The 15,147-nt window shown below is 38.4% G+C and overlaps 1 protein-coding gene across 10 annotated transcripts in view; it reads right to left on the bottom strand.

Moving 5' to 3' along the window:
• Nucleotides 1–354: 354 nt before the first annotated feature.
• The window catches only part of TRIM2 (tripartite motif containing 2), a 160,056-nt gene continuing 145,263 nt past the window's right edge, over nucleotides 355–15,147 (bottom strand). For 8 of the 10 annotated variants that reach the window (XM_059374040.1, XM_059373994.1, XM_059374001.1 and 5 more), the window contains exons 9-12: nucleotides 14,885–15,065; nucleotides 13,689–13,759; nucleotides 9,115–9,255; nucleotides 355–4,947 (exon numbers count right to left, since the gene is read on the bottom strand). In XM_059374040.1, the coding sequence (XP_059230023.1) occupies nucleotides 4,795–4,947; nucleotides 9,115–9,255; nucleotides 13,689–13,759; nucleotides 14,885–15,065 (546 nt within the window). In that variant the 3' untranslated portion in view covers nucleotides 355–4,794. Of the gene's footprint in view, nucleotides 4,948–6,336; nucleotides 6,438–9,114; nucleotides 9,256–13,688; nucleotides 13,760–14,884; nucleotides 15,066–15,147 lie in introns of all 10 variants that reach the window. The other 2 variants (XM_059373991.1, XM_059373981.1) reach the window with 2 other exon arrangements.

Here is a 15,147-nt window from a genome sequence, read left to right as displayed (position 1 = left end):
GCCACCTGGGCCCAGGCTATGGTCCTGCGCAGTCTCGTCCACACCTTGCGAGAACGTGCTCCATGTGACTGCCATGATTTTCCGAAGGTCCCGCTTGTGATTTTTAAGCATAGTGATTTTGGTCTATTTGATTTTCTCAACATGTGCTAGGCATACTTGTCATGGTCTTCCAAATTCCTAAGATATATCCTAAATGGTAACCAAATTATTGGTATCATAAACGACAAAAATTTTACAAATTTAACAGTTTAGTTGAGGTACTGATACTTGCCCACATATTCTAGAACATTTCTTCATTCTCCGTTACTACAAAAGCAAACAATATGTAAAATAAATAAACATTCACCCTGGAAATGGAGAAAACAAGCTTTATTATAATGATTTGAGATTTTGTGTATGGTAAAGTTATACACACGAATCTTGTTTCTCCTAGGTTTTAAGACAGAATTAATTTAAAGTTTTATTGTAGACTAAAGCATCCAAAATACTGTGGTACGTATGCAGCTACGAACATACAAACACTTTGATGCACAGCGTTCATTCTTTTCTTTAAATAGGCAGTCAGCATTTCGATTCATAAAAGAACAAATGAGATATCAGTATCAATGCCAGAGAGTGCAAGACTTAGTGTTCTATACACAAAACGTATGCAACAGACCTAGAAAGATGGAATGTACAAAATTAAAAAAAAAACAAAACCGAAGCAAAAACCCTTAATACTCATACATAGGACTGAAAGGCAATAGAATTGAGAATGATATAAAGAATTCTATTACAAGAATACACTCTGTTGATGACAGAACATTCCTATGTCATAAAGCAAAAGCATTGAGTTTAAGGCTGTGTTGCTTTCAAAAGTTAATGGACGTGCTGTACATTCATTGGGACAACATAGCTGATTTATTAATCTATTTTAGAATATGAATAGCTCTCATACATTCTCCACAAACAGACCACACAATCACTGCCACACAGTTCATCTTCAGAACGTTTTAAGATTAACATCATGATTTGTAGCTTACTGTCATTTAAAACAAAACAAAACAAAAATCATTTATTTATATCAAACAAATCTTTAATGGGCACTTAGTTTTCTTTATGGCAATACTAGATTCCTAGTTATCAAAAATATTAAAATAATTGTAAAGTTTAAAACCCTGCAACATTGACAGAATGCAACAGTATTACGACGTTCAACTTTAAGCAAATTAGATGATGTTTGCAGCAAAGAGCTTCAATTTTATCCTACCTGGAAAGGTCCTCTTTTTAGATTATTAAACTAAAAATACTCCTCCCTCTTCAGAAGCTGGTGAATAGAGGGAATACTAGAGTCCTAATGTACAAAAAGGTATTTCCCGTTTGAAGTAATCTGCACAGTACCTAATGTTTGTTTACTATTTCCTCCAATTCCTCAGTAGGTATTACCAAAGCATTTACGTGAATCCTTCCCTGGGAAGGATCCAGAGACACTTGCTTCTGTACTACTATTCCAGTTAACTCCAAGTAAGGACATACCCTGTATATTTGGTTGTAGAAGCAAGTGTCTTCTAGTTGCATGACCTGTGGTATTCCTTTGTCTCGAATCTAGTCAAAGAATAAATGAAAATAAGGAAACTCAGGGACTTGTTTTGTTACTGGAGACAAAAGTTTGATCGAAATACTAAGTACCATTAAATCAATGGGGAACAGTCATAAAGGCTTTTTATTCACGTGTTTTCTGGATGGTCAAGTGACTACATCCCCAGAGCCCCCGCAGGGGAGGTCTGTATTGGGCAGGAATGCGGTCACTGACCTTTACATTCTCGAACTGGCAATCTTTTGCGGTTAAGTGCCCAGGGGACATTTGAATGGGTAGTTTTTCAGTGCTACTTATCATGAATGTATGACAGGTTCTGCACACTTGACAAAGAGAAAACAAACAATAATGATAGCTCAGGGAAAAAAGTCACTTATTTTAAAATCCTTCTCAGTTTACCAGAAACCCTTTTCCATAGAATGTTGACAAAATTTCATTTAAATCTTGTCTATTTGTATCTTATCAGCAGCACTTCCCTCCACCCAATATGCTTACTAAGGAATACAGTGAATGCTCCTATGTATCCAAATGTGAAATGTTATCTATACTTTAACATACACAATTACATATTTTTTGGGGGGGAAAAAAGTCAGTGTTTCTTGCAGTGCCCATCACAAATGTTTTAGCAACAGATGATGGAAAAGGTCTGAATCAAAGTATCTAGTCTTCCATTCCAGTTTGTGTCAATATCGACAGATTAAAAAAAACAATTAGTCTTGTATTCAATCTATTATTGAGATAGCCAACCTGTTCTGGTATGATGGCTGGTTAATTTCTAAATTCACAAATACAATTTCAATGCTGTGAAAACAAACAAACAAACAAACAAACATCTTTTTTAAAGTAAACTAGTCTTAAGACCAACAACCTGTGACAGAATCTAAATAAGAAGCCATTTTTACTTGTGAAAATAAACCAAAATTAATTGAACCAATATAAAAAGTTTTAAACAGTCTAGGAGCTATCAAGAGTCTAGCTTATCTTGAATGCAGAATGTTAATAAGTGGCAAAAGGAAATTCTTCCCTAGAGTGGAAGCTCCAAATGGGCAGGGATTTCTGTTCGTTTCATCCATCTCTGTTTCCCCAGTGCCCAGAAGGGTGCCCAGCACCTAGGAAGCACTCAGTAAATACAAAATGCTTTGTTTCAATTCAAAGACTTAGTTTGCTGATGTTAGGAAACAGTATCTTAGTTTAATAGTCTAAAAATGTTATTGAATTTTGTAATTTTGTCATAGTCTCAAATATTTTGAAAGCTTTAACTAAAAAAAAAAAAAAAAAAAAAAAGTAAACCTAAATGTAAATCTTCCTGAAAAATTTTCTTTCAGAGGTTGATTTGGGCATAATAAATTTGATAGACAACTGGAAGTAGCTAGTTTTCCCTTCTAACTTTAAAAAAGTCCTATATAAGAGAAAGACTGAATTATAAATTAATAAGCAATAAACATCACGTCATTATACATATGGGAAATGTTTTTCTTATAGTACAGTTCTAAGGTGCTTTCAGTGAAAAAGATCCCAAAGTCATTTTGAAAATGCCAAACATGACATCCTATTTGGTAGAACTGAGTAGAAAATTAAACAGTGGAGACAGACCACATCTTATGTTACAGTATCAGTGACAGATTAACAACTGACTAAATTCTTCACATCTCTCCAAATGCATGTATACTCAAATGTAACTCAATTCATCGTTTCTTTTTCTTTCGACCTGTTTTTTTGTTTTGTTTTGTTTTTGAAAGCACAGAAGGCTGTTTTCTGGCTATAAAAGTTAGCCGGTATCATCATTACTGGAAAATGGTGAAAATTAAACCTGTTTTCAGGCTTACTCTATGAGGACGGCTTTCAATTGCACAGTAAAGGAATGTGCTGGACAATGCTTCTGTCTTTCAGAGTGCTGCCTATTTCAATACACCAAAGATTCAGCCATATATATATATATATACATATATATATATATGTGTGTGTGTGTGTGTGTGTGTGTATTTATGTGTGTGTATATATATATATATATGTGTGTGTGTATATATATATATATATGATACATTCTACCTTACCCTAATCATGTATACATAGTCCTTTAATGCCTCTACTATTCATTAGACAATGATAAATAACCATAACATGCCCTTACCTGTAATGCTCTTGGGATAACACAACTTTGGTAACACTTGCTTTCTAAGGGGAAACCATTAATCATTCACATGCCTTTGGTCGACACCAACAGTCCTCCAAAGGGCTACTTATGGCTCTCTGTCCTAGGATACTGGTGTCCTACTACATGTGCTGACATTTTGCAGGAGGTAAAGCTTTCGCTTTCAGGAAGTGGAAGAGGAGAGACACGTGAGAACATTGGCACATAAAACGTGGCTAATTTTTTCTTGATTACATTCTAGTGCATTAGTCTGGAGTTGAGGGAGCTGTTTGTTTACTAAAAGGTAGCATTTGCTATTGTAATATGCTTTTCAAAGCATTGGGAATTTCAGGTTTCCCTGAAAATGGACTTTGTTTTTTAATACAAGGTGAGTGAGAGAAAAAGGTGAAAATAACACACAAAAAGGATCTTGGATCTAACCCAAAAAGGATGGGAAATTTGCAGTGGTTTTTAAGTGCTAAACTCAAGAGGACTGCCTAATCACAGCTGGGAGGATTCTGCAAGACAGTCTTGTTTTTTTCCTAATGTATGTGTAATTATCGATAACCCAAAAAATGTCACAGGAGTAATACCTACTGTAAAAGGGAAGTTAGAAGATCCCCCAGGTCTTGTAACCTTAGTTAAATAAAGTATGTAACTACAACAGATTTTGTTTTCATTTTGTTTTGTTTTTGGAAACTCTGCACAAAAGCTACCATTCACAGGATTAATGAATACCTTTTAAAAGTCCAGGTTTTTTTTGTTTTATGTTTTAGTGTCTGTTCAATTCGCAAAATCAGTTCAACTACATAAATCCCTGTCCAATAAGCCATAGTTCACAGGTGTAAAACTTTGCCGTTTCCATAGATTCAGTAGAAGGGATTTCTTTTCTTTAAACCCTAAAAGGTGAATACAGAAATCAGATATGCAGTTTTTAAAGAAATAGTTACATTCAGAAATAACCTTGAAAAGTTCACCAATGATTCCTTCTAGCAAGGCAAGTCTAGTGTAATCTGGTCCCGCGTTGAGAAATCCATTCCAGTTTATAGTGCAAGACCTTTGTAAGGGGCTGTCCGGCTGCCCGTCATTACTGTAAGTACCGGTACACCTTGAAACAGTGGTTTCCAGAGTCTGCAACCACGACATGGCCATCTGAAGTCAGAGCCAGGCCTTGGGGGCCGTAGAGTGGGTCAGCAGATGTGTTAATATAGGACAAAAATGATCCGCTTCCATCAAAAACCTATAAAAAAATAAAAAGCCAGAGTGCTATAGAAGTTATAGTAATATGATGAAATAGAGGAGTTAGAAAACCCTTGATGCTAATCTTTTCAGTATAAAAGCATGTGTGTAAGGGGCATGTCAGTTAGGCATCCAAATCTTGGGTTTTGGCTCAGGTGGTGATCTCAGGGTCGTGAGATCCAGCCCCGCGTGGAGCTCCGCACAGAGGACAGCTGCTTAAGACTCTCTCTCCCTCTGCCCCTCCCTCACTCTCCAAAATAAATAAAAATAAATCTTTAGAAAAACTGTGCATGTAAGTCCACAGGTTTGTTTAGGTCACTATCACATATCCACTCTTTTCCTCTACTTAACCTTGCTTTTTCCCTCTAACTCTCTATGCCCCAGAGTCACTGACAAGGAGGATGCCACTGGCCAACAGATTTCACTTACATTCTTACAGTGATCAGGTTGAGGGGAATAGCCTTCGATGGTACCTGAAAATGAATGACCCTTGTTTCTTTTTCTCAGCTTTCACTTTCCCTCCTTCCAGCCTCACATCCCTTTTTTATTCCCAATCGTAACAGAAAAACCAGCAACAGAGGTATGGTTGTCATAGTGGACTATGAGAAGATCATTTTTTTTCCTTTTCAGAAAAGAGGAGTTTTTGTTTTTTGTTTTTTAAAGATTCTATTTATTTATTTGACAGACAGAGATCACAAGTAGGCAGAGAAAGAGAGAGAGAGAGGGAAGCAGGCTCCCTGCTGAGCAGAGAGCCCGACGCGGGGCTCGATCCCAGGACCCTGAGATCATGACCTGAGCCGAAGGCAGCAGCTTAACCCACTGAGCCACCCAGGCGCCCCGAAAAGAGGAGTTTTAAGAAGTCAATGGTGTACAATGTACATTTGTGGAGTGGTTGTTTTTTTTTTTAAGATTTCATTTTTAAGTAATCTCTACACCCAACATAGAGCTCAAACTCACAAGCCCAAAATCAAGAGTCACATGCTCTAACAACAGCCAGCGGGACATCCCACAACATGTACATTTGTTTTGCTTTGTTTAATTTTAGGGGGAGAGAGGTAGGAGGAGAGGCAGAGAGAGAATCTTAAGCAGGCTTCATGCCCAGTGCGGAGGTCCATATGGGGCTCGATTTCACAACCCTGAGATAATGAGTGGAGCCGAAATCAAGAGTCAGAAGCTTAACCGACTGAGCCACCCAGGCGCCCCATGTCTATCTAGATATGAAGTTGTCTTCTTTGGGTCTGTAAGCTTCTGCCATGTTGAAATCAAAGGAACCCTTCTCTTTCTTAAGGCACAGGCTTATTTCTTTTGACCATTCTGTTAGGCCCACAGGTGTTTTAAAAGGCAGTGTGATGAGGCAGGTGCTTATGAGGGCCACACCCGAACAGCTTACCATCTGTGGTCTTATACTGAACTGCTTTGTGAACGTGGTTCCCTGTCTGGCTTCGGGCTTTCCAGCACACAGAGAATGCCTCTTTCAAATGTAGATGTCAGCTGGCATAATTAAGCAAGATAAATATAATAGAGAAATAAAAACATTTAGAGTTTCATTTATAGCCTCAGTCTTTCTTCTTCCTTCTTTTTTAAGATTTTTTTTTTTTTAAAGTAAACTCTACACCTAATGCGGGGCTTGAACTCACAACCCCGAGATCAAGAGTTGCATGCTCTAGTGGCTGAGTCAGCCAGGTGCCCCTCAATCCTTTTTCTGGGAGGTAAATACCTATATCAGATTCAAACTGCTGACTACTGCTGTCTTCGCAAAGACATCTGGATGCTCCTAGATTTAACCAGTGCATTCTGAGGTCCTAGGAGCTCTGCACAGGGCCACATTAGCAAGGATAAATAGGCCTGTCCACAGACGTATGTTTGGATTCATGGAGGTGTTTACACAGAGAAATTGGGGAGAAAGAATAACCTTTCTTTAGTCTGAGGATTCAAAATCTTCATTCTTAATTTTTAAAAAAATCATACATTTTTTTGTCTAGCAAAGAAAGACTACAGACCCCGTCTGAAAATAGTGTTTTAATATTTTTTTCTAGAATGTAACCACTTTTATTATTCTTTTATACCCAACAAAATGCCAAGTGCCATTTACGACACCATTATTGCTCAACCATGACAACGTATTTTTAAATTCATTATTATTTTTAAAGTTTATTTTTGTTAACTTTTATTTTATTTTTTAAAGATTTCTTTGAGAGAAAGAGAGAGAGAGAGAGAGAAGGGAATAAGAGGGGGAGGGCAGCAGCAAGGGAGACTCCTCACTGAAAAGGGAGCCTGGCTTGGGACTTGATCCTCCAGGATTATGACCGGAGCCACACAGGTGCCCCGTTTTTGTTAACTTTTAATTTTGAAAAAATTATAGATTCACAAGACATAGGAATCTGCACTGATAGTACAGAGAAATCCTGTGTACCTTTCATCTGGTTTAGTAGCACACTCTAGTAAAACTATCTGAGTCTGGACATTTCTTCTTGGGGAGTTTTAAAATTATGAAATAAATTTCCTTAGTAGTTTTTGGGGTATTCAAAGTATTTTATATTGGGTGAGTTGTGGGATTTGTACTTTTTGAGGAATTTAAATCGTCAAATTTATGCCTGTAGAGTTGTTCACAGAATTTTTGTATGGCTGCAGGGTCTGTAATGGTATTAGTGTTCTGTGTCTTTTCCTTTATCAATCTTGCCAGAGGTTTTCAATCTTATTGATCTTTTCAGTGAACCAACTTTCTGTTTCATTATTTTCCATATTGTTTGCCTTGCATTTCATTGATTTCTATTCCTATCTTCACCATTTCCTTCCCTCGGCTTGCTTTTAGCTTGTTTTGCTCCTTGCTTCCAGCTTCTTGATGTAGGAGCTCAGAATATTGATTTCTGACTTTCTAATGTAAGCATTTAGTGCTACTAATTTCCCTCACATGCAGAATGGTGGTTACCAGAGCTGAGGAGAGAGGGAAAAGGGGAGAAATTGATCAAAGGGTATAAACTTCCAGTTAGAAGATGATTAAGTTCTGGGGATCTAATGCACAATGGGGGAATTATAGTTAATAAAACTGTCTTAGGTACTTGGAAGTTGCTAAGAGAGGAGATCTTTATGTTGTTCCCACAAGAAAGAAATGCTAACAATGGGATGGTGATGGAGGTGTTAACTAAAGTGATAGTGGTAATCGTTTTGCAAAATATATCAAATCAACATGTACACCTTTAATTTACACAGTGTTGTATGTCAATTGTATCTCAATAAAGCTGGGGGGAAAAAATCTCCCTCTCAGGATTGTCCTAGCTGCCCTCCAAAAACTTTGATATGCTGTTATCTGTGTTTTCCTTCCGTTCGATGTATTTTTTTTTTTTAAAGATTTTATTTATTTATTTGTCAGAGAGAGAGCGAGTGGGAGCGAGCACAGGCAGACAGAGTGTCAGGCAGAGTCAGAGGGAGAAGCAGGCTCCCTGCGGAGCAAGGAGCCCGATGTAGGACTCGATCCCAGGACGCTGGGATCATGACCTGAGCCGAAGGCAGCTGCTTAACCAACTGAGCCACCCAGGCGTCCCAGTTCGATGTATTTTTAAGTTTTCCTTGAGACTTCCCCTTTGATTCAGGTTATTCAGCAGAATAATGTTTTTAAATGGTTAAAACAAAATACATGGGGTTATAAAGGAAAACCATTATATTAAAATATAGTTATCAAAATTTTACAAAATGGCAATATAGTAATATGTGTACTTTCTTAACACAATAAGGTAACAAGAAATAGTGATGAGTCTAATATTGACTATTTTCAAAGAGTGAGATCTTGCAACTGTAATATGGAAATTTCTGTGATTCCTCATGGTGACAAAGTTATAGGTATTACTAAAACTCCTGTGACTGTTGCCTATATTCATTGTTAAAGAAAATGATAGATTTTAGTTAGAAGCTAGTAGAAATAGTAATGTAATATTTTGGTTCAATGGACCTCTTGAGTTCTATCCACTACACACTTTAGGTTTCACTCTGGTAACCTGTTGATGTTTTTTCTACTCTACCTTCCTTAGTTCAGCACTTCTGGTGAGATCAAGTGGTCTATGGAGAACCTAACCCATGAAGAATGGAACACATTCTGGCTGGGAGACAGGCAATTCTTCACTTTCAACAAATAACGATCCCTCTCCACAGATACATTAGCATTTCCAGTTACCTGGATCCGGCTGTTTCCCCAGTCCGCCACAATGATGTTTCCATTTGAATCCACTGCTACACCTGTTGGAGCATTAAACTGCCCATTTCCTTCTCCATTTGAGCCGAACTTCAACATGAATTCGCCTTCCTGATTAAACACCTGTATGAGATATTTTTAAATGGTTTTTTTTAATTGAGAACAGCTGAGCCAACATTATGAGTTATAAAAAAATATGTATTGAGCAGGTTTTTTTTATAACAAGCCCTATGATTTAAGACATTCTTAAAAACAATCTACGAAGTAGACCCCACATAATTTATGCTTCCCCAATTTGCTATACAAATTTGATTTATTATTTGTTAAATCACTTATTTCTAACTTAACATCTGGTTTTTGAATACTTATATGAAAAATGCTTTTGTTATAAATTATAAAATATAATAAGTATAGGGTAGGATGAGAAAGTGGAGCTGTAATTTTCAACCATATAATTCTTTCTGCCTTTAAGTAAATAGCTAGTCTCAAAGACAGGCATTGTGTTTCTAAAGGATGGGTGATCAACAGTGGATCAGGACCTAGGAGTTTTCGTTAGGCCAGATGCTCAGATTTTATTACCATTTTGCAAAGTCGATGTGAGAAAAGTAGGCCAGACTTCACACCTACACCAGGGGAAATGTCAGGTGTGCATATGCGCATGTGTGTCTGTGCTTAATGGCAAAGGTGAGGAATCAAAAGAAAGGCTTTTAGGGCGCCTGGGTGGCTCAGTGGGTTAAGCCACTGCCTTCGGCTCAGGTCATGATCTCAGGGTCCTGGGATCGAGTCCCGCATCGGGCTCTCTGCTCAGCAGGGAGCCTGCTTCCTCCTCTCTCTCTCTCTGCCTACTTGTGATTTCTCTCTGTCAAATAAATAAATAAATAAATAAATAATCTTTAAAAAAAAAAAACAAAAAAAAACAAAAGAAAGGCTTTTAATATATTTTTTCAAAATATATACTTAGCTAAAATAAAGAGTTTATATGCCCATAGGGCTTTGCTGGATGGCGTATACTGAGGGAAGGCAGGTTGACAGAAGTGGGCAAAAATCAGAATTCTTTGGCAAATTCTCTAATATCTGATATGGAAAAGCAATGGGTTGTTGTGGTTAATTAAATATTCTTATTAAGGGAGTGTTACTGTATATGTAACAAATACAGATTATTGATTTGGAGAGAACTAAATTTTTAGTTCTTAAAATATGTTTAAATATAAGATAGAGCAAGCACAATTTTTATCTTGATGATTCAGACGATCGTTAATGGTTGTGAAGTATCTCTAGGACATTATTTTAAGCTTCCATTGTCATCTAGCCTACGTGCGTAAAAATACTCATTAACAAATGAAAAAGTATTACATGCAAAGCACCATGGAGAGTAACGGTTCCTAGTATGTGGAACTGAGGGATTTCACTACACCTGAGTGCAGATCTAATTGGAAAATGATCTCAGGGTCTTTTACAGATTCTCCTGTTGCCACCTCTGTGATCATGAAAGATGAAAATGATTCTTCCTTTTCGTTATATGTACTGGGAAAGTGAAGTGAGACACTTCCATTTCTAAAGGCTTAAAACTTCATTTAAGATGAAAAAGAAGCACGACTGCTTCTTGAATTACCTAACTTGCCAAGTAAGCAAGCCACCTCTTTGGTTCTTTGCAAAGAATAAAACAAGAACCAGCTTTTACTAAGATGTTACAGCTTAAAAATCTTTCCTGACTACTTTTATCTCATTTCACACAAAACATTCTTGTTTTAAAGACCAGTGAGAGTGTTTGCTGGCGAGGACACAATCTGTTATTCTCTCATCTTTACAATAATCTTCTACCAATAATCTTTTTGTCTGTTTTCCCTGATCTCTCTGAGTAAGTATGTCTTCGTTGGCATGATCCAAATGGCTCAAACACTTCTGCTCTATTTTGAAATGAAGGAGAATGCCAAATTTAGTCTTACTTGTTTTGCTATGAAAAGAGAATGCACGCTGAAGGTAGCTAAAGAACTAGACCATTTGTCAGCCCTAACCTATAGGCAGAGAAGTGCCTAGGAAACTAAAGCCCAACTATTCCATAAAAGCTACATGGCAACAGCTATCAAAGAGAAGAGAAAAAACAAAATAGACTGGTCTTCTTAAATACGAGGAAAACTGAATTTCAGGAAATTCCAGTTTCAGGAAAACTGAAATAGTCTACCTCTACTGTACTGAAAACCTGAGGTATTATCAGAATCTTAGGAATTACAAATTTCTCGTAGTTTATTCTTCCCGCCTAAGACATCATTTAATTGCTTATAAATTATTCAGATGAAAACACATTAAGAGGCAGATGTGTGAGCTGAAATAGTTTTCACAGCAGTGATATAATGGCCAAGTTTTTTGGTAACTTTCATAATCCTTTCCTGATTTCAAAATCCCACTCACCTTAAATACCACCTCCACCTGGAAGTCTTCCCTGATAAGGCTTAGTTACAGAAATCTGCTCTTTGTTTTCTTCTGGATACTTAGAGACCTTTATATGTATCTCTTTTAAAGAAATCGCTTATTGCTACCTGCCTTGCATGTTGATTAATTACATCTGTTTTATTTCCTTCTACATTGTCAGCCAGGGCTGGTAAATAGGAGTCCTCCCACATACCAATGCCAGTTGGTTCATAGAGGCTGCCTGGAGCACTGGGACGGAAAGGCTCTGAGGCCACAGTTGCGCTTAGCAGAAAAGAGCAACTTGATTAATAGGACTGTCTTCGGGGGTGGGTGGGCAGCATCTATGCCAGGCGTTTGCTGGCCTTTGCTCATCTACACCGGTTATCTTCTGCTTAAATGCCCTCTAGTTGATTCTTCTACAAAGAGAGGGAAGGCTGGAAGCGTGCTACCAGACTGTGGCTCCTCTCGTTACTCTTTTCACACAGGACTGTTAGAGCCCTCTGGGAGGCCAGCCGAGAAGCCCAGTCCCTACGACCCCTTTGAGGTCTCCCTCCTCCCCACCACTACTTTTCTCACAGTCCTCTTCCTTTCACTGAGACAGGTCCTGTAGAGAGAGAGACTGAGGGCGGTGGAGGGAGTGTGGACAGAGGTCTACCACTGTGGCAGCAACTCGGGAGAAGACAGAAGGCAGAAGGCAGCCTGAGAAGTAAGCAACGGTGGGGGTCCCTTCTCCTCCTCCAGCCCTATCACCACAGCCCGCCCTGCTCTAGTCTTTACACAGGGACTTGGTACCCACCCCAAAAAGCTCAAAACCTTTCCATCTTACTCAGGTTAAAGATGCCTTCAGGGCAAACTGGGGAAATGGAGCAGTGAAGGACTCAGGAGATGGGCGTTGAAATCTCATCCCTACGTTATTATCCCTACGCTATTCCAGTTATCAACAAGAACAAACTATTTTTCACTTTGGTTGCCCAATGGTCTCTAAATGCAAACTTCAGTCACTGGCCTGTATCACCTCTGCTGTTTCCTTATTATCCTTCCTTTAAAAATGCCTCACTTTAGGGGTGCCTGGGTAGCTAGGTGGCTTAAGCGTTTGCCTTCAGCTCAGGTCATGATCCCAGGGTTCTGGGATTGAGTCCACGGGGAGCCTGTTTCTCCCTTGATCTGTCGCTCCCCCTGCTTATGCTCGCGTGCATGCTATCTCTCCCCCAGACAAATAAATAAATAAGAGCTTTAAAAAAAAAAAAAAAGCCTCACTTAAAAAAAACGTAAATGAAAATGGAAAACTTTCTATAATTTCTGTAAGAGTAAAGCAGTACCACTTGATGTAAATAGAGGTAACCCTAAAAATAAACATATAGCTCTCCAAATAAAAATGTCTGCCAGTGCTTGGTCTGTGCCCACTGGCGTCCCTTCGGGGGAACATGTACCACACTTCGAGAAGCGTGGTCTAGAATGTGACAAAACATTTCTTCATTTCAGTAAAATGACAAATCTGTTCTGATTCATTTTTATACGTCCTGATTGGATCATAACAAACATCAAAATTTTTCCTCCCCGCTCCATACCTAGTAAGGAACCTAGTAAGGAACTATACACCAACTGTTCCAGGGAGCTGAATGGGCACTGTATTCTGGGAACACCCACACTGTGTGAGGGCATTCTAAGTATGAAATAGCTGTAGGAATGTATACAAGGGCTATTTCCCTCCCCAACTCTGGTTGTAGCAGAATTCTAATATCTAATTTTGTTTGAAAGGCATTACGGTGCAGATAATTAAAAAATAATTAAAATATGATCTAGTTTTAATTTATCGAAAAGCCACAAAATATGAAGCTTCAGAAAGTTCTGCCTAAGTTCAAGCGACTACTTTTTCAAATTTCAAATTTCATTCTGTAGTCATCACCATTTACACCCGTTTCAAATTAAGAAACTCACCAACCACCCTATTTTGTTCAATTTTCTGACTCTCCAAAAAGTCTGTATGTCCAAATTAAAACCTGCACCTCCGGAAGAAGCAAAATCTACTCTTTGAGGTTAACTCCTTTAGTTCCTGTACATATATAATCATTATTATATTATTTTCTCTGACTGATTTCCCAATAAATGCAGTTAAAAGATAACAATAATTGATGTGCTGATAGTACCTTGACAGAATGATTATGGAAATCCGTAACAATAATCTCATTATTGCTATTTACAGCTGCAAAATGGGGACCTGCAATAAAGGTGAAAAAAGTAAGTGATGACTGTAACGATAAAAATGATCATAGCAACACAGCAGTGACACAATTTAACCTATTTGATACTTAAGAAAGAACAAAGAATCAGTCTCCGTTCTTGAAAGATCAGCCAGAACTGTGGCTCGAGATCCCCTGGATCCTCTACCCTTCTACACTTGGGACTGTCCACTCTGGCTTCTTTTAGAGCAAGCTGAGAGCAGCAGCCCTAATGAAGTGGAATGAGCAGGAAGCATCAGAATTCATCCTCCAAGCCACCATCTGAAAGTCACATCTGCCAGCTTCCCTGAGGACACTTGAATCCTTTCAGGGCCCTCAGGTCCCCCTGAGGAGAGATGTGGTGATTCTCAGTCCTGGGAAAAAGACTCCAATATTTAATATTGTTAAAAAAGTAGAGCAGAAATCCATACTCGGTAATTTGGGGTGACATTCAGAACCTGGCAGCACTGGAGACAAAGCACAAAAAAAAAAAAAAAAAAAAAAGATGATGCAAATTGTTGTCAAATGCCAAAAGCATCCTCTCAAAAAGAAAATATAATAAACTGCTTTCAGCCTCTTCTTGCAGATGTGAAAAACTAAGCAGCTTGTGCTTGCAAAAGGGCTATGCCAAAAAGAGAGGAAACAGAACTGCCCTTCCTGAACATTCTAAAGTGGTGCTCTCCTATCATCACCTATCATCACCTAGGAAGGTGAAAACAACTCTCGTCCAGAAGCTCTTTTAGACAAAGCTACAGCTAGAGAGAATTAGGAGGAACACCTCTATTCGGCAAACATCTTTATTTTTAAAAATATTTATCTTAGAATTTATTTTTACTTTTTATTTTTATTTTACTTTATTTTTATTATTTATTTACTTAATCCTATTATTCAAAGATCAGGCTTCTGAGTTGCACGCGGCTGCCAACAGAAATCACACATGGCCTGCAGCCCAACTTACTGCGGGTAGAGTCACTGAGAAGCATCCCACCATGCTTTCCCTTAGATTTCATCCCCAGTGTCTTTCCCAAAGCCGGCAGACACTGGGGATTGAGGCATCTTCCACATGCTCCAACATCATGCAAATGTGAGCAGAAGAAGCATAAAGAAGGGGGTTTACATATTACCATCGAGTGTACCTGCAAACTGCCTGTCCCCATTTCCTCGGCTACCAAACCTGGTGACTATCTTCCCATTCGGCTGGAAGATAAACACGCAGCACGCCTTGTTGTCCACCACGATGATGTGCCCGTTGCGGTCCACAGAGACTCCCTTGGGCCCCATCAACTTTCCGGATCCAATTTTTGTCTGTTAGAAACAAGTACAGAGAAGGAGGTTTAAAACACTACGGAACATGAAGGCAGACATCTGTTTTTTTTTTTTTTTTTTT

This window comes from Mustela nigripes, chromosome 1 (assembly GCF_022355385.1).
Source record: "Mustela nigripes isolate SB6536 chromosome 1, MUSNIG.SB6536, whole genome shotgun sequence".
Taxonomy (NCBI): Eukaryota; Metazoa; Chordata; class Mammalia; order Carnivora; family Mustelidae; genus Mustela; species Mustela nigripes.
Note: the sequence above shows the minus strand (reverse complement) of the source record. Positions and strands in the feature narration are given on the sequence as shown.